A 19939-nucleotide genomic window follows, 5' to 3' on the forward strand; every position below is an offset into this window, starting at 1 on the left:
ATTGCAGCTAAAGGTGGCACAACCAGTTATTGAGTGTAAGGGGGCAATTACTTTTTCACACAGGGGAATTGGGTGTTGCATAACTTTGTTTATGAAATAAATTAAATAAATATGTAATTGTTGTGTTATTTGTTCACTTATGTTCCCTTTATCTAATATTAGGTTTTGGTTGAAGATCTGATAACATTCAGTATCACAAATATGCAAAAGTAGAGAAAATTAGAAAGGGAGCAAATACTTTTTCATAGCACTGTACATTTGAGATGAGTAAAGCAAAAATATGTAAACATTATTAAAGTAACTAATGTTCCATTATTAAAGTGGCCAGATTTCAAGTCTATGTATATGGGGCAGCAGCCTCTAAGGTGCAGGGTTACGTAACCGGGTGGAAGCCGCCTAGTGATGGCTATTTAACAGTCTGATGGCCTTGAGATGGAAGCTGTTTTTCAGTCTCTCGGTCTCAGCTTTGATGCACCTGTACTGACCTCGCCTTCTGGATGATAGCGGGGTGAACAGTCAGTGGCTCGGGTGGTTGTTGTCCTTGATGATCTTTTTGGCCTTCCTGTGACATCGGGTGCTGTAGGTGTCCTGGAGGGCGGTAGTTTGCCCCCGGTGAAGCGCTGGGCAGACTGCACCACCCTCTGGAGAGCCCTGGGGTTGCGGGCGGTGCAGTTGCCGTACCAGGCGGTGATACAGCCCGACAGGATGCTCTCAATTGTACATCTGTAAAAGTTTTTGAGGGTTTTAGGTGCCAAGCCAAATTTCTTCAGCCTTCTTAGGTTGAAGAGGCGCTGTTGCACCTTCTTCACCACACTGTCTGTGTGGGTGGACCATTTCAGATCGTCAGTGATGTGTATGCAGAGGAACTTGAAGCTTTCCACCTTCTCCACTGCGGTCTCGTCGATGTGGATAGGGGCGTGCTCCCTCTGCTGTTTCCTGAAGTCCACGATCAGCTCCTTTGTTTTGTTGACGTTGAGTGAGAGGTTATTTTCCTGGCACCACACTCCCAGGGCCCTCACATCCTCCCTGTAGGCTGTCTCGTCTTTGTTGGTAATCAGGCCTACTATTGTTGTGTCGTCTGCAAACTTGATGATTGAGTTGGAGGTATGCCTGGCCACGCAGTCATGGGTGAACAGGGAGTACAGGAGGGGACTGAGAATGCACCCTTGTGGGGCCCCTGTGTTGAGGATCAGCGAAGTGGAGGTGTTGTTTCCTACCATCACCACCTGGGGGGGCGGCCCGTCAGGAATTCCAGGACCCAGTTGCACAGGGCGGGGTTCAGACCCAGGGCCCCGAGCTTAATGATGAGCTTGGAGGGTACTATGGTGTTGAATGCTGAGATATAGTCACTGCTACATGGCAAAAAAGCAATTAACTACTGAAAAAACTTCCAAGATTTGAATTGAGTTCAACTACCACCAAGCTGCTGCAAAATGTAGTTATATTACTAGTTGAACTACATGTAGTTCACTACTCCCCAACAGTCATGGTCAAAAGTTTTGAGAATGACACAAATACTAATATTCACAAAGTCTGCTGCCTCAGTTTTGATGATGGCAATTTGCATATACTCCAGAATGTCATGAAGAGTGATCAGATGAATTGCAATTAATTGCAAATTTGCCATGAAAATGAACTTAATCCCAAAAAAACATTTCCACTGCATTTCAGCCCTGCCACAAAAGGACCAGCTGCCATCATGTCAGTGATTCTCTCGTTAACACAGGTGAGAGTGTTGACGAGGACAAGGCTGGAGATCACTCTGTCATGCTGATTGAGTTAGAAAAACAGACTGGAAGCTTTAAAAGGAGGGTGGTGCTTGAATTCATTGTTCTTCCTCTGTTAACCATGGTTACCTGCAAGGAAACACGTGCCGTCATCATTGCTTTGCACAAAAAGGGCTTCACAGGCAAGGATATTGCTGCTAGTAAGATTGCACCTAAATCAACAATTTATCGGAACATCAAGAACTTCAAGGAGAGCGGTTAAATTGTTGTGAAGAAGGCGTCAGGGCGCCCAAGAAAGTCCACCAAGCGCCAGGATTGTCTCCTAAAGTTGATTCAGCTGCGGGATCGGGGCACCACCAGTGCAGAGCTTGCTCAGGAATGGCAGCAGGCAGGTGTGAGTGCATCTGCACGCACAGTGAGGCGAAGACTTTTGGAGGATGGCCTGGTGTCAAGAAGGGCAGCAAAGAAGACCCTTCTCTCCAGGAAAAACATCAGGGACAGACTGATATTCTGCAAAAGGTACAGGGATTGGACTGCTGAGGACTGGGGTAAAGTCATTTTCTCTGATGAATCCCCTTTCCGATTGTTTGGGGCATCCGGAAAACATCTTGTCCGGAGAAGACAAGATGAGCGCTACCATCAGTCCTGTGTCATGCCAACAGTAAAGCATCCTGAGACCATTCATGTGTGGGGTTGCTTCTCAGCCAAGGGAGTGGGCTCACTCACATTTTTGCAGAAGAACACAGCCATGAATAATGAATGGTACCAACACATCCTCCGAGAGCAACTTCTCCCAACCATCCAAGAACAGTTTGGTGCCTTTTCCAGCATGATGGAGCACCATGCCATAAGGCAAAAGTGATAACTAAGTGGCTGGGGGAACAAAACATCAACATTTTGGGTCCATGGCCAGGAAACTCCCCAGACCTTAATCCCATTGAGAACTTGTGGTCGATCCTCAAGAGGCGGGTGGACAAACAAAAACCCACAAATTCTGACAAACTCCAAGCATTGATTATGCAAGAATGGGCTGCCATCAGTCAGGATGTGGCCCAGAAGTTAATTGACAGCATGCCAGGGCGGATTGCAGAGGTCTTGAAAAAGAAGGGTCAACACTGCAAATATTGACTCTTTGCATAAACTTAATGTAATTGTCAATAAAAGCCTTTGACACTTATGGAATGCTTGTAATTATACTTCAGTATACCATAGTAACATCTGACAAAAATATCTCATAACACTGAAGCAGCGAACTTTGTGAAGACCAATACTTGTGTCATTCTCAAAAAATGGAGTGTGTCTCCTCCATTTTCTCATGTGAGCACAATCACAAATTGAGCTGCTGCATAGAGAATAGGGTTTTGTCTTTACGCAGCCCTGCTTTCCCACTGCTGCGAAACGCGGAGAGGGGAAGAAGTAGCAACCATTAAACCCAAAGAGAGAGGGTAGGGCAGAGAGCCGTAGGTCCTGCACACTATCCTATCCAGCCCGCAGGTCTGCGCCCAGGTTGGCCAACCCATCTTACCTCTCTTAGGAAGGATAGAGGGGCGGATCCTTGCTGTGGCTGCGGCGTAAGACTGTTGTGAGGCGGCTGGGGCGAGACGCAGGAACCAACAGGCTGCCACAGGCTTCTCTTTTGCATGTCACACTTCTGCCCCATGGCATCGATAGTATACCCAAACAACTCCTTGGGTGTCACTGGGGCATTCAGGAGGTCCACCTTTTCTTTGTCTGTTAGGCTGGATAAGCCCTTTCTCCCACCACCGCTAGGCTCATGATACGACCACAGCCTTGGATGTGTGGGGATCTATTTTCTCATAACTGGAGGGATGACTAACTTAGAAAGAATACATTAATGATTAAAGCATAAAAGGTTTGTACTGTACTGATATAAATTGTTTCACATAACAAGCTGTGATTCATGTGAGGAACGTTAGGGGCTAGGATGAGATAAAACTTGTATTTCTTACAGATACGAACACTGCCTCTTTGTTGTCTGTGAACCATTGTCTGTGAACCGTCCTTGAACGTAGGTACTTACAGTACAGTGGAACGGTGTCTTTTGGGTGCTGACTCCACAGGTTGTTATGATAAAAATGTACGCCTGGCAACAGTGTGCAACGGTGGAGCGCCAAGGGGCTGGGACCAGCCGGTGCGCCAACGGATAGGCTGAGTAAGTCTAAACCACGCTCAGTCTCTACTCTGATTGGCCAGCAGGGAGTGGGAAATATCTCTGTCAGAGTATTTGAAGAAGAACCTGTAACAATGGATCAGTTCTCTGTCTGCCCTGCGTGGTATTTCAGTGAGCCCGTATACGAACCAACATACTGAGGTGGTGAGCCAGTGAGAGGGTTGCCAAACCCGGATTCCTTCTTATTGCGCATGTCCAGGCGGGGGTCGTCCCAATCACTTGCGCTATCTCAAGGATATCCATAAAATTAATCTCTCTGTCATCCTCGTCTTCCCCTGACACCACGTCGTCAGACAGTGAGGAGGGGGGAGTTTAGGCTATCCATGACCTCGGCCCAACTTGGCTCTGTTGCGGAGAGCTGAGCCTCAGCTATCGCTGTTGGCTCGGAGGCAAGATAGACGCACATTTAAGCCTCCTCTTCAGACCTGCTCTCTTCAGCAGTCTGCAGTGCTCACCTCTTGAGCACCTCTTGGGTGTGTTCCTAATCCAAGCAATTGATGCATAGAGGGTGGGAATCTTTCCCGCAATCATGGAACCGCAAGCACTAGAACGTGGGGGTTTGAGTGATAGGCTCATCCTGGGACGGGATAGCAGTGGCCATTGTGAGGAACACAATGGTTAGTACCTAACCTCTCGACAGGGTCTGAAGACCTACGCTCGGCAGCGATATCTATCATGGTTCACTTGTGAGCAGTTAAGCAGGAAAACAGGTATCCAATCGATATGAGAGCTAGAGTAGAGATACTCTTCGTGAGGAAGAGAAGCGAGAATAACCAGGGGCTCATTAGCATATTTGGGGGCATGGTCTAAAATATGTTAAACTTGTGGACACCTACTTGTTGAACATCTCATTCCAAAATCATGGGCATTCATATGGAGTTGGTCCCCCCTTTGCTGCTATAACAGCTTCCACTCTTCTGGGAAGGCTTTCCACTAGATGTTGGAACATTACTGCGGGGACTTGCTTTTATTCAGCCACAAGAGCATTAGTGAGGTCGGGCACTGATGTTGGGCAATTAGGTCTGGCTCACGGTCGGCTTTCCAATTCATCTCAAAGGTGTTCGATGGGGTTGAGGTCAAGGCTCTGTGCAGGCCAGTCAAGTTCCTCCACACCGATCTCAACAAACCATTTCTATATGGACCTCGCTTTGTGCACAGTGGCATTGTTATGCTGAAACAGGAAAGGGCATTCCCCAAACTGTTGCCACAAAGTTGGAAGCACAGAATCGTCTAGAATGTCATTGTATGCTGTAGCGTTAAGATTTCCCTTCACTGGAACTAAGGGGCCTTGCCCGAACCATGAAAAACAGCCCCAGACCATTATTCCTCCTCCACCAAACTTTACAGTTGGCACTATGCATTGGGGCAGGTAGCGTTCTCCTGGCATCCGCCAAACCCAGATTTGTCCGCTGGACTGCCAGATGGTGAAGCGTGATTCATCACTCCAGAAAACGTGTTTCCACTGCTCCAGAGTTCAATGGCGGCCAGCTTTACACCCCTCCAGCCGACGCTTGGCATTACACATGGTGATTTTAGGCTTGTGTGCGGCTGCTCGGCCATGAAACCCATTTCATGAAGCTCCCGACGAACAGTTGTTGTGCTGACGTTGCTTCCAGAAGCAGTAGTGAGTGTTGCAAACGAGGACAGGCGATTTTTACGCGCTACGCGCTTCAGCACTCGGCAGTCCCGTTCTGTGAGCTTGTGTGGCCTACCACTTCGCGGCTGAGCCGTTGTTGCTCCTAGACGTTTTCACTTCACAATAACAGCACTTACAGTTGACCGGGGCAGCTCTAGCAGGCCAGAAATTTGACGAACTGACTTGTTGGAAAGGTGGCATCCTATGACGGTGCCACATTGAAAGTCACTGAGCTCTTCAGTAAGGCCATTTTACGGCCAATGTTTGTCTATGGAGATTGCATGGCCATGTGCTCGATTTTATACACCTGTCAGCACTAATTTGAAGGGGTGTCCACATACTTTTGTATATATAGTGTATTTGTGGCAATCGTTAGTGGTAGTGTGTGCCAGTTTAAGTGGTTTTATCATTAAGTTGATGAAGGTTGAGCACCTCATTTGTCCACTCCCAGTTCTACAAGCTTTGTAAGAGCCTGTGACAATCAAGAGCTGCACGGTTAATAAGAGGTTACTGTGCATTTTCCAGTAACTTAATGACAGTTGGTCAACAGGAAGTTCATGTTTATTTTTCGATAAATTACTGTTGGCTTACTGCAAGTAGTTATTGTAAAATTCACAGTAAGTTACTGTGGCTGATCTCTGTCATGCTCACTAACCTGTTGGTGTGGCAGGAAGGTCAGTTGGCTGTCAACCAAAAGGTTGAGGCCTGGTGAGGGAGGCTGAGTCTCAAGTGTACTAACCACAAAGAATGCTTAGTAGTTGTCAACTAATGTTGAGCTATCTTGTAATCAGTAAAGTTCAGTGAAAGTACAGTAAGTTAATGGCAGCTAGTTGCAAGTAAGTTACTAGCAGTTACTGGCTATTAAGTTACTGTGAATGTTGATAGCTTTTTGATACTGGTAGCTAGTTGCCAGTTAGATAAAGCAGAATTCACAGCAACTACCAGGCTACTAACTTCCATTAAGTTACTGTAAAATGCACAGTAACCTCTTAACAGTGCAGCTTTTTGTCACATGCTCTTACAAAGATTGCAGAACTGACATTGCTAAAAGAGGTGGTCAACCTTTGACAACATAACCATCAACCACTTAAACTGGTACAACACTTCCACTGATGGTTGGCACAAATACACAAAATACTGTAACTTCTTGTTGTTTACCATACTTTCACTGCAACCAGTAGCCTGTAGTGTACCGTAAAATTACAGGAACTTTTTAGTGTAGAATTTCATGGCATAAAGGAAAACATGGTGGAGAAGTGAAGAGCAATATGGTTCTTCACAACCATCACAGCAGTAAAGAACCCTTCCTGGCAGTAAAGCACCCTACCTGAGCAGTAACGCACCCTAACTGAAAAATGGTTACATGTCACTCTCACCCCTGACAAAGAACCCCTCAATATCCTTTTTTTGTGTGTAGTAACAACATTGCATCAACATGTTTCTTTACTGCTTTAGCCATGTTTTGCATTGTGTTGAATGATTTGTTACACAATAGAGCCCCACAGTGGTATCGTAATACCCATAAAACCTAGCGGTCAAACAGGGAAATGTTTCCAATCGTTTTTTCCACCATTCATTTTTCCCATAGGGAATTTTAGAAACACTTCAAATAAGAGCTGTGTTTTGTGTAGGCTTACCCTGGCATGACATTTTGATAACCATGTAAATTTCTCTTAGCGTCAAAGTAGACATCATGCAAGACTACAAATCCCTGCAAGCTCCTGCACGTCATCTCTAGCTGACACCTTCGCTAACAGGTATTGTATCAATTTAAAACTTACACAAGACACTAAACAGAATTGTCAATTTAAATAAATGTTGCCAATAATTGAATTACTCAATTTAGCTAATATTAGATTGTTAATCCAGAGATTATTACCTTTGCCTCGATTAGGCAGCCTCTTCTAGATCATCATGGCATTTGTAGTTCTTTATGATAGCCACATTAACAGCTAATTAGCATTTCATTTTGGGGGGGTAAATACAGGCGACTATATTGATAAGTCACCTTGTTCTAGAGAGATTTACACGGTTATCAAAACGTCACACCAGGGTAAGCCTACACGAAATACAGCCCTTAATGTAAGTGTTTCTAAAATCCCCTATGGGAAAAATGAATGGTGGAAAAACGATTGGAACCATTTCCTTGTTTGACCGCTAGGTTTTATGGGTATTATGACTTGTACTGTGGTACTCTATAAGGACAATCCCTATTCCACTTGTGGCTGTGGAATAACGAAAAACTATGCAATTACAACAGTACTACAATAGAGTATTACAGTGTAGGAACAACTGAACTTACCCATTTGTCTACCATTTGTGTTTGATATTGAAGATTTTACTTTGTCAAAACCCAACATCATCATCAACACCAGATAAGTCCAGCATCCATTCAGGCCAGGCTTTTAGGTTTGAATGGGATAATGTACATTTTCTTCAGGGTCAACATAAATCCTCAATTACACAACAAAGTATAGCATCAAAACAAGACTGAGTTACAGGGAGGAAGATTTCTTTCTCAAAAAGAGATAATACAACCCAGTAAGTAAATTGAATCACAGTCATAATCCATGAGTAGGAATTTGGCCACTAGCATACACTTTATAGACTGGTTATTGACATGATGTGCCCAGACAGTATATCACAGGTGTGTCAGGAAAGCTTGACTCAGCTACAATCCTTGTAAATTATGAACACCTCCACATAAACATTTTGGTTACGATAAGACAAGACATGCTTATTTCTGTTTAATGAAAGGTGTGATTCAATTCTGGTTCCATGAACATTTTCTCATGTGAAATTGTAAGATGTCTGTCTCATGTATTTGGCAATTACTCTGCTGCTCTGCTGAAGTGAAATATACAGTACCAGTCATGTTTGGACACACCTACTCATTCAAGGGTTTTTCTTTATTTTTACTATTTCCTACATTGTAGAATAATAGTGAAGACATCAAAACTATGAAATAACACATATGGAATCATGTAGTAACCAAAAAAGTGTTAAACAAATCAAAATATATTTGAGATTTGAGATTCTTCAAATAGCCACCCTTTGCCTTGATGACAGCTTTGCACACTCTTGGCATTCTCTCAACCAGCTTCATGAGGTAGTCACCTGGAATTCATTTCAATTAACAGGTGTGCCTTGTTAAAAGTTAATTTGTGGAATTTCTTTCCTTCTTAATATGTTTGAGCCATTCAGTTGTGTTGTGACAAGGTAGGGGTGGTATACAGAAGATAGCCCTATTTGGTAAAAGACCAAGTCCATATTATGGCAAGAACAGCTAAAATAAGCAAAAAGAAACGACAGTCCATCATTACTTTAAGACACGAAGGTCAGTCAATACAGAACATTTCAAGAACTTTGAACGTTTCTTCAAGTGCAGTTGCAAAAACCATCAAGCGCTATGATGAACCTGGCTCTCATGAGGACCGCCACAGGAAAGGAAGACCCAAAGTTACCTCTGCTGCAGAAGATAAGTTCATTAGAGTTAACTGCACCTCAGATTGCAGCCCAAATAAATGCTTCACAGAGTTCAAGTAACAGACACATCTCAACATCAACTGTTCAGAGGGGACTGTGTGAATCAGGCCTTCATGGTCGAATCGCTGCAAAGAAACCACTACTAAAGGACACCAATAAGAAGAAGAGACTTGCTTGGGCCAAGAAACATGAGCAATGGACATTAGACCGGTGGAAATTTGTCCTTTGGTCTGGAGTCCAAATTTGAGATGTTTAGTTCCAACCGCCGTGTCTTTGTGAGACGCAGATTAGGTGAATGGATGATCTCTGCATGTGTGGTTCCCACCGTGAAGCATGGAGGAGGAGGTGTGATGGTGTGGGGGTGCTTTGCTGGTGACACTGTCTGTGATTTAACCAGCATGCCTACCACAGCATTCTTCAGCGATACACCATCCCATCTGGTTTGCGCTTAGTGGGACTATCATTTGTTTTTCAACAGGACAAGGACCCAAAAGACACCTCCAGGCTGTGTAAGGGCTATTTGACCAAGAAGAAGAGTGATGGAGTGCTGCATCAGATGACCTGGCCTCAACCCAATTGAGATGGTTTGGGATGAGTTGGACCGCAGTGAAGGAAAAGCAGCCAACAAGTGCTCAGCATATGTGGGAACTCCTTCAAGAATGTTGGAAAAGCATTCCTCATTAAGCTGGTTGAGAGAATGCCAAGAGTGTGCAAAGCTGTCATCAAGGCAAAGTCTGGCTACTTTGAAGAATCTAAAATCTAAAATATATTTAGATTTGTTTAACACTTTTTTGGTTACTACATGATTCCATATGTGTTATTTCATAGTTTTGATGTCTTCACTATTATTCTAGAAATGTAGAAAATAGTAAAAATAAAGAAAAACCCTTGAATGAGTAGGTGTGTCCAAACTTTTGACTGGTACTGTATGGTTCAGGATTAAGATGAATCATCAGTCACAAGGAGGAAACTGGGGCTACCTTCACCTGATGTTGAGCAACTGAAACAGTCTGTGTGCAAAAAGGCCTTGAGAGACCTGCTGGAACTGCTGGCAAGGTGGCCGTGAACCCAGGAGATGGAAATTAGGGTCGTGTTCATTAGGGGACACTGTAAAAAAAAAAAGCGTAACATTTCAGTTCATCCCCGTTTATCGGTTTTCTTCAAAGCTTTCCGCTGTTGAATTAACTAAACAGAAAACTGAAGCAAACGGGGAGGTACTATCCAAATTTCTCCAAAAATAAACACTTGTTTTAGTTTCCCGTTGCAATACGTTTTGATACGGTGTGCCCTAATGAACAATGTACAATCAATAAGTTCTGCGATCACACAAAACAACTGCCAATGTCAGTTTTACAACTGATTTAATATCTCTGTATTAACAAACTTGAAAATTCCAGAGCACAATTACACTTCCACATGTACAAGTGAGAGATACGACAAAGTCCCATTCTTTAAAAATATAAAAATAAGACACTGGACACATGCTGTATGAAATGCAATAAATAGTTAAAAAAATAAGAAAGAAATGGCCTGTGTTTTAAAGAGGATTTGAAAATGGGAGTCCAGTCAAGATGGGCCATTTCCCCTCAATCTTCCTTCTAGTGTAACGCATGCATTATGATGCCTCAGAAACGGTATGACCCAATGACTCTTCTTGTGGGACCTTCTTCAAAAGGTTTCTGCTCCCAACTGAGGTTGAGGTACATTGCTACTGTTACAGCTAATGTCCGGTATCTGGTCCGCAAACGACTGTGTCATCCACTGGTCGTATGGCATGTGGCTCATTGCTGTAGCTTGGTCCTTACTGGGCATTCCTGAAAGAAGCAAAAAAAAAAACATAATATATTTATTACATATGTCCTTTTAGATTAACAAACCTAAAACCTGTATGAATAGTGATACTAACTCGTCTCATCTTTAGGGTCTACTTTTCTATCAGCCTCATCAGATGGCCCAGGTTAACTAACGAAAGTAAAAAATACAAGCACTCTTGTCTTCAGAAACCTACTCTCACCTGTCTCTTTGGTGGAGGAAATGTTGCAGTAGCTGGTGCTTTGACTTGCATCCTGGCGTGCCCCTCCGCAGTTCTCGTACTCAGGATCCACCTGCTCTTCCTTGATGGCCATCCTCTTAGCATCCTCTGTAGCACAGTGATACAGGAAATACAAGGTTACTCATCTTCAACACTCTGAACTGCCTTGACAAACACATGAAAAATCTAGAGATCATACAGTGAGGGAAAAAAGTATTTGATCCCCTGCTGATATTGTACGTTTGCCCGCTGACAAAGAAATGATCAGTCTATAATTTTTATGGTAGGTTTATTTGAACAGTGAGAGACAGAATAACAACAAAAAAATCCAGAAAAACGCATGTCAAAAATGTTATAAATTGATTTGCATTTTAATGAGGGAAATAAGTATTTGACCCCCTCTCAATCAGAAAGATTTCTGGCTCCCAGGTGTCTTTTATACAGGTAACGAGCTGAGATTAGGAGCACACTCTTAAAGGGAGTGCTCCTAATCTCAGTTTGTTACCTGTATAAAAGACACCTGTCCACAGAAGCAATCAATCAATCAGATTCCAAACTCTCCACCATGGCCAAGACCAAAGAGCTCTCCAAGGATGTCAGGGACAAGATTGTAGACCTACACAAGGCCGGAATGGGCTACAAGACCATTGCTAAGCAGCTTAGTGAGAAGGTGACAACAGTTGGTGCGATTATTCGCAAATGGAAGAAACACAAAATAACTGTCAATCTCCCTCGGCCTGGGGCTCTATGCAAGATCTCACCTCGTGGAGTTGCAATGATCATGAGAACGGTGAGGAATCAGCCCAGAACTACACGGGAGGACCTTGTCAATGATCTCAAGGCAGCTGGGACCATAGTCACCAAGAAAACAATTGGTAACACACTACGCCTTGAAGGACGGAAATCCTGCAGCGCCCGCAAGGTCCCCCTGCTCAAGAAAGCACATATACAGGCCTGTCTGAAGTTTGCCAATGAACATCTGAATGATTCAGAGGAGAACTGGGTGAAAGTGTTGTGGTCAGATGAGACCAAAATCGAGCTCTTTGGCATCAACTCAACTCGCCGTGTTTGGAGGAGGAGGAATGCTGCCTATGACCCCAAGAACACCATCCCCACTGTCAAACATGGAGGTGGAAACATTATGCTTTGGGGGTGTTTTTCTGCTAAGGGGACAGGACAACTTCACCGCATCAAAGGGACGATGGACGGGGCCATGTACCGTCAAATCTTGGGTGAGAACCTCCTTCCCTCAGCCAGGGCATTGAAAATGGGTCATGGTTGGGTATTCCAGCATGACAATGACCCAAAACACACAGCCAAGGCAACAAAGGAGAGGCTCAAGAAGAAGCACATTAAGGTCCTGGAGTGGCCTAGCCAGTCTCCAGACCTTAATCCCATAGAAAATCTGTGGAGGGAGCTGAAGGTTCGAGTTGCCAAACATCAGCCTCGAAACCTTAATGACTTGGAGAAGATCTGCAAAGAGGAGTGGGACAAAATCCCTCCTGAGATGTGTGCAAACCTGGTGGCCTACTACAAGAAACGTCTGACCTCTGTGATTGCCAACAAGGGTTTTGCCACCATGTACTAAGTCATGTTTTGCAGAGGGGTCAAATACTTATTTCCCTCATTAAAATGCAAATCAATTTATAACATTTTTGACAGGCGTTTTTCTGGATTTTGTTGTTGTTATTCTGTCTCTCACTGTTCAAATAAACCTACCATTAAATTATAGACTGATCATGTCTTTGTCAGTGGGCAAACGTACAAAATCAGCAGGGGATCAAATACTTTTTTCCCTCACTGTATCTTCATTTAACATTTTTGCACAGCAAATGACCGAATATAATTTGCGTAACATGATGGCATCCTTATTATCATATCAGTCTTATTCCTTATGTCCACCCACTGTGCCCAGAGTGGGTGAAAACGCACTTTGGTGATAATTTCACTTACTTATGTTATAAAATACATTTTAGAAGACAAATTATTATTCATGTTCTGAATCGTTCAGTGAGGTCTTTCTCTAACATATAATTAACATTATATCCAAAAAGTCGGATTTCGTAAGATAATAGATCCGATAATAAGCTCTGACATAGCCATGCAGGTTTCTCATAACTTTAGAGGATTTTTCAATTTGTGGTCGGTCTTCAAAGTTGTTTCCGCGGGTCGCAAAAAGTAAAATTAGCATGACATGAGCTGAATTAATGTAAAAGGCTTTGAAGAAAAGCTTGGTATACGCTCAGTGCTCCGCTGACATTTCACAGAGATACGCTTGTTTTTGTGAGAAATCTTTGAAAAATAACAGGAATTTCTCATTAATATTAATAACGTATGCTAAAATATGAAAATACTACATGTCATGTCTCAAAATCGATATCCATCTTACCTCTATATTGTTTTATGTCTTGCGGATTTGAGAAGAAACAGGAGTTCAACGAGAAAGTGAGCCTGTCAGGTAGCCAGTCGCCTTAATTCTTGCACAGAATCCAGCGTAGTTGACGCGATTAAACTTTCCAGATTATTTTTTTTACCACTTTTTTCCCTCTGGCTTCCATTGATTTAGTCACCTTAATTCTGGCCATACTACAAGGGAAACACTCCAATAACTTTTGAATGGATTGTGATAGAGACATGAGATTTGGACCATTTGTTTTCTTAGAGGATTATCTACACAATTAACATATTATTTTACCCATTGTTCAAAATATGTGTTTTTGATTGGACACCCTCCTTATCAATAACATTATATTCAGTGTATACAGTGCCTTCAGAAAGTATCCCCTTGACTCTTTCCACATTTTGTTGTGTTACAGCCTGAATTTAACATTGATTGAATTGAGATGTGTCACTGGCTTACATACAATACCCCATAATGTCAAAGTGGAATTATGTTTTTAGAATTTTGTATAAATTAATTAAAAATGAATAGCTTAAAATGTCTTGAGTCCAAGTATTCAACCCCTTTGTTGTGGCAAGCCTAAATAGGTTCAGGAATAAAAATCTGCTTACAAGTCACATAATAAGTTGCATAGACTCACTCTGTGTGCAATAGTAGTGTTTAACATGAGTTTTGAATGACTACCTCATCTCTGTACCCCTCACATACAATTATCTGTAAGGTCTCTCAGTCGAGCAGTGAATTTCAAACACAGATTCAACCACAAAGACCAGGGAGGTTTTCCAATACCTCACAAAGAAAGGCACCTATTGGTAGATGGGGAGAAAAAAAAGAAAAGCAGACATTGAATATCCCTTTGAGCATGGTGAAGTTATGAATTACACTTTGGATGGTGTATCTATACACCCAGTCACTACAAAGATACAGGCGTCCTTCCTAACTCAGTTGCTGGAGAGGAAGGAAACTGCTCAGGGATTTTACCATGAGGCCAGTGGTGACTTTAAAACAGTTAAGAGAGTGTAATGGCTGTGATAGGAGAAAACTAAGGATGGATCAACAACATTGTAGTTACTCCACAATACTAACCTAATATGACAGAGTGAAAAGAAGGAAGCCTGTGCAGAATATTCCAAAACATGCATCCGTTTACAATAAGACACTAAAGTAAAATTGCAAAGAATGTGGCAAAGAAATGAACATTATATGTCCTGAATACAAAGCGTTATGTTTGGGGCAAATCCAACACAACACATCACTGAGTACCACTCTTCATATTTTCAAACATGGTGGTGGATGCATCATGTTATGTGTGTGCTTGTAATCGTTAAGGACTGGGGAGTTTTTCAGGATAAAAAAAAAAAAGAGAGAGAGACTGAATGGAGCTAAACACAGGCAAAATCCTAGAGGAAAACCTGGTTCAGTCTGCTTTCCAACAGACACTGGGAAACAAATTCACATTTCAGCAGGACAATAACCTAAAACACAAGGCCAAATATACACTGGAGTTGCTTACCAAGACAACATTGAATGTTCCTGAGTGGCCTAGTTGCAGTTTGGCTTAAATCTTCTTGAAAATCTATGGTAAGACTTGAAAATGGCTGCCTAGCAATGATCAACAACCAACTTGACAGAGCTTGAATAATTTGTTTAAGAATAATGTGCAAATATTGTACAATCCAGGTGTGCAAAGCTCTTAGAGACTTACAACTGTAAGCACTGCCAAAGGTGATTCTAACATGTATTGACTCAGGGGTGTGAATACTTACGGAAATGAGATATTTCTGCATTTCATTTTCAATAAAATTTGCTAAAAGGTCTAAACATGTTTTCACTTTGTCATTATGGGGTATTGTGTGTAGATTAAAAAAAATCCATTTTGAATTCAGGCTGTAACAACAAAAATGTTGAATAAGTCAAGGGGTATGAATACTTTCTGAAGGCACTGTATAAGAGATTCAGTTTCCAGCTTTCTCATGTTCGTTCTGAAATAGCCAAGTGAACGAGACTTTGAAGTGTGGCAACGGGAGACTAATTCAGTTACCTTTGGCAAGTCCCAAGTCGAAGTGGTACTCCGTCTCTTGCACCTCACGGGCGATTGGAGCCACACCCTTGATCTTGTCCCGTAGCTCCTTCAGCTTGATGTAGAAGTGAACCTTGTCCTGAGCGCGGGGGAACTGGGCACACCGGGGGCTTGACGAGGGCATCAAGTAGCACACCTGGGGTGTATTTAATGAGTGAAAATGTTTGCAACGTTGCAGGTAGGAATGTAATGTGCAGAGCCGACATGACTCACAAACACTAAACTTGATCTACACACAATACATTTCTATCCGAATATTCTATAACGCTGCACCCTCTTGAACAGACCCCAAAACAACAGTATGAACAGCCAATGAGAGGAACAGAGAATGGCTACAAACATCAAGATACATGATACAAACATTTGCGACTTCTTACTATTTTGGTAAATCTACTTACCGTTTCGGTTTCTGGGATTGTGTACGGCTGTAAGCCGAACTCGAGTTTCTTTGCCTTCACTCCAAAGATCTCTTTGCTGAAAATTTCGTAAATACCTGCCAAAGAGCAATGCAATGATTATCATCATCATTTTTAATAGTATATTTTTTAAGTTAACTGTAAAAGACAGCATAAAAAACGACAATTGTAATTACTGATATCCTCTACAGAAATGTGCTCACATTTTCCATTGAAAGCTGCAATTAGTGGCTTGTATTTCTTCAGCTTCTCTACCAATTGATGGCCTCCTTCACGAAACTCTTTGCTGTGGAAATAGTAACACAGTTAGCCTAGACAATGAACAGCCAATTAACCATGATGACAATTCTAAACTAAAGAGAAAACACATAATGGAAGTTAGTTTTATTACTATAACTATTATTACTATGATGGCACATTTAATAACATACATTTGACAATTATTATACATTTGAACAAAAAAAGGGTTTGACACCTTGAGAGGTCTTTGCTTCCTGGGGTTGTTCTCTCCACCATGTTGGTAAAGCCAATGCCATACTTCTCCGGTAGGCTCTGATCGTGCATGTGGTTGAGCTGCTCTTCAGTAAGACCAGAGAGGAACAGGCATTTCCCTAAGGTCCGAAACAAGAACTAGCTCAGTCACTTTCATCATAATGTTACTAATAACGTGGGTCGTGCTCACTAGGCACGAAACGTAAGAAGGCTGTCTCAAACGAGTTAAACAGGGAGGTCCTATCTGAACTTGTCCAACAAGAACAGCTAGCTTTTGTTTTCCGTTTTGCTACGGTGTGCCCCAATAAACATGACCCTGATCAGGCAGTCAGTATGTCATATTACAATATTCTGGATATATGAAAATAGAAGTGAAAAAAATAATACTGAGTGAAACGTACAAAAATGATTTCCTGGGTTTGGGTAATGTCGTCCCTTGTAGGCTGACAATAGTCCTGGATTGATACCAATCTGAGAAAGGGATAATAAAATACCTTATTATTGCAACATGCTAGAGAACGAAAAGTAATTTTAGAGATTAGATTTTCACGTAATTAATAGCTTTAATCTAACTAACATTTGCGTTTGATCCATGGGCTATCATTAGAGGGAAACGGTACAGATAAAACAAATGTAGCCAAACTTCACATCAAAAGACCTACTCAACATTCCCATTCCAAAAATGTCACTCATTGAATGATGTTAAAACTCACTATCAAAATGTCCAGGTTGTGGTCAATAATGTCTGGCAGGGTTTTGGCCATAACCTCATCCACTGACATGCCATTGAAGCGGTTAAGGGTCCTTTTGGCTTTCTTCAGAGCCTCTGCCTGATCGTGGTCCTCCTGTGGTTGGCCCTCCCCCGGCTTCTGTTTGGGAGGCCGACCTCTCTTTCTCTTCCCTGGCATTGGAGCTAAAATAAAGAAAATTAACAAGTTTGAGGGGAATCTGTTTGAGGCGAGCTGCAGAATCACTTATCTTGATCACATAATGAGTGCCTATCTGGGAAGCAAGGTGATTTATAGATCAGTGATCCTGTGCTGTCCGACTGCAATGTAGTCAATCTCAAACATGCCAAATGATTCTGTAAAAGGTGCTAGACAAATAATTGAATTGATTGACCGATTGATTACAGGAACAGCACTGCATGAGGATGGGTCAGTTCATGTTAATACCAGGGAGATGGGGACTGGGGAAATGTGTTTACGGTATGTGGAGGAAAGAGAGCACAGAGTGGCAAATCGAGCTGTACAAATATTTACCAAGCAAACATGGTAGATTGCATGGCTAAGTAGGGGGAGGGGCAGTAATCACATACCTTGTGATGTATCCACAGGCTGATGATGTTGGACAATTGGCTCTTGATGGCCGAGGAAGTCATGATGGAAGTCCAGTTCTTGGTGGACAGGGAGCTCCTGGTGGACCGACAGCTCCGTCATGACCCGGTCCTCTCTGGATCCCTCCATGTAATGACCCATATGACCTGTGTTATGGTACTGCATCACATGTTGAGCTTGGGGGTGCTGCTGGGTGGACTGGTACCTACAGGTCGAGAAGACAACGGGACAAGAGGCAGACTGGGGTGACACTATCTTCTTTTGTTTTCATGGGATTTGTCACGAGATGAGACGAAACTGATGACAAACAAAATGACGCACAAACGACGGAGGGCCCATAGACAAATTGTTCATGCTCCTAGGATCTCAGAATGAGTTTACATCAACAAAGATGATAGAGGCCTTCAAATAATACATGTTTCACACACACATTGGTTTGACATGTCATGTTTCCTGGTCAGAAAAAACGTATGGCCCTACTCATGGGCCAATAATTTGATTTCATATGGATGTGTGCTATTAATGACCATGTTTTAATTATGCATATGTTTTAAGGTCTAGGATTACTTTAGTTAAATGTAAATGGCCCTATCAATGACACGTTGCCTCATACTCTGCATCAACAGAGTAACTTTGCATATAGACTTCCAATGACATTTTTTTATTTGCAAATCTTAAATTTGATCATGTACCATGTAGAGCTGTCTTTGTTTGTCGGTCTGTCTGTTTTTCTGAATTCCTTCCCGGCTGTCTGTCTACACAGGACCATGATTGCTTCTTCATTTTAAAAGTACAGTGTTGCAATAAGAAGCATGCTTTTTCTGATGTTGTTTGTGATGATGACAATAATGCATAGCCTAGTGTAGGCCTCGACAATAGTAACTGTTTTGTCAGTTGTTACAAGATTCAATTTATTTCATAAATGTATGTTGATGGAGACTGTACTGACACTACACAACAATTGTATTTTATGCAAAACCTCCAACACCAATGCATTTGGAGGACAACTCACCACTGTTGGAGATAATCCGTAGGAACCGTCAGTGACGTATACTGCTTTTCTTCCATCTTTACGAGGATTTACTTAAATAAATTAATATTCATGTTTCTGTTAGCTACAATGATATGCCTTTACTCTGTAAGTTACCACAGTAGGAGTACTGGCAAGCTGTAGGTCTTTAGATTTGGCAAACTGATTGTTATCATAGCACCACAAAGACGTCTGGTGGTAGGAAGGGCTACGGACAACCAACATTCATTCTAGCTACACAGTCTACTATACTAAACAAGCTTTCTGGAAATTGCGTAGGAGGGTATATAAACGTGCTAGCGTAACTAATAAAATATGTTGTGTAGAGACATACCTGTTATACATATGTTTACAGTTCCCTTTTCAGCAAATGCACCGAATGAGGGCGATCAATGCACCCAAAACAAAGACCATTTAGGAACATTGGGGGGATCTGTCTTCAGTTTGTTGGCTTTTTCCTAGCAAAAGTATTTGCATTGTCGCCACCTACTGGGTTGGAGTATGGATCTGGGCTCACATCAACTTGGCTTTTGTGCCATTAACCCATTATATTTAAATGTGGCTTATCTACATAATGTAGGTACATTACGCTTTTGACCAGAATGAAAAAGTCGTTTCAGAATTTCACAACTACAGATTCCATCTCTCGAAAATGGAACGAGATAGGTGGCAGTAGCGCGCCAATATTACCCACACCGGTAACATAACATTCTAAAGAAGAAGAAACGCTGCGTTAGCAGAGCTGTTATCTAGCTAAGTGACCTGCCAATGTGCTTCAATTATAAATAGATTTCTGTTGGAAACAACAGTTCTTCAAACTCGCCTTTTATCTGTTTCAGAATAGAGCAAGGTAATGTTAATAGCTGAGTGTAAGTGTTTATTTTAGGTGGTTTGACTATGGAGCAAAGACCAAAGATCTACTACTAGCTTGCTAGCTACTCAGCTAGCTAGGTAACGTTACATATGCCAAGTGACATAACTATGGATTGAGATATATGGGATATAAGATATTTTGGAGACAGAACTACTGTAGCAGTATAACAATGGATCCCTGATGATGTTCCATGTAATATCAGAAAATCTGTGTTTCACATGTAAACTGTTTCTTGTG

The 19939-nt window shown here is 42.2% G+C and overlaps 1 protein-coding gene across 2 annotated transcripts; it reads right to left on the reverse strand.

Moving 5' to 3' along the window:
- Positions 1 to 10373: 10373 nt before the first annotated feature.
- On the reverse strand, positions 10374 to 19295 carry LOC121532132 (G/T mismatch-specific thymine DNA glycosylase-like). 2 transcript variants are annotated; one of them, XM_045227164.1, is made up of 11 exons: positions 19163 to 19295; positions 18811 to 18881; positions 17780 to 18003; positions 17175 to 17374; positions 16863 to 16932; positions 16445 to 16580; positions 16173 to 16255; positions 15952 to 16046; positions 15515 to 15689; positions 11055 to 11180; positions 10374 to 10854 (listed from the first exon to the last, which is right to left on the reverse strand). In XM_045227164.1, exons 2-11 carry the CDS (start codon positions 18864 to 18866, stop codon positions 10709 to 10711), a joined length of 1311 nt encoding a protein of 436 aa, XP_045083099.1. In that variant the 5' UTR covers positions 18867 to 18881; positions 19163 to 19295; the 3' UTR covers positions 10374 to 10708. The 2 variants fall into 2 exon arrangements, with proteins under 2 accessions (XP_045083099.1, XP_045083100.1); XM_045227165.1 differs by lacking the exon at positions 18811 to 18881.
- Positions 19296 to 19939: the final 644 nt, after the last annotated feature.

This window comes from Coregonus clupeaformis, chromosome 19, assembly GCF_020615455.1.
Source record: "Coregonus clupeaformis isolate EN_2021a chromosome 19, ASM2061545v1, whole genome shotgun sequence".
Classification (NCBI taxonomy): domain Eukaryota; kingdom Metazoa; phylum Chordata; class Actinopteri; order Salmoniformes; family Salmonidae; genus Coregonus; species Coregonus clupeaformis.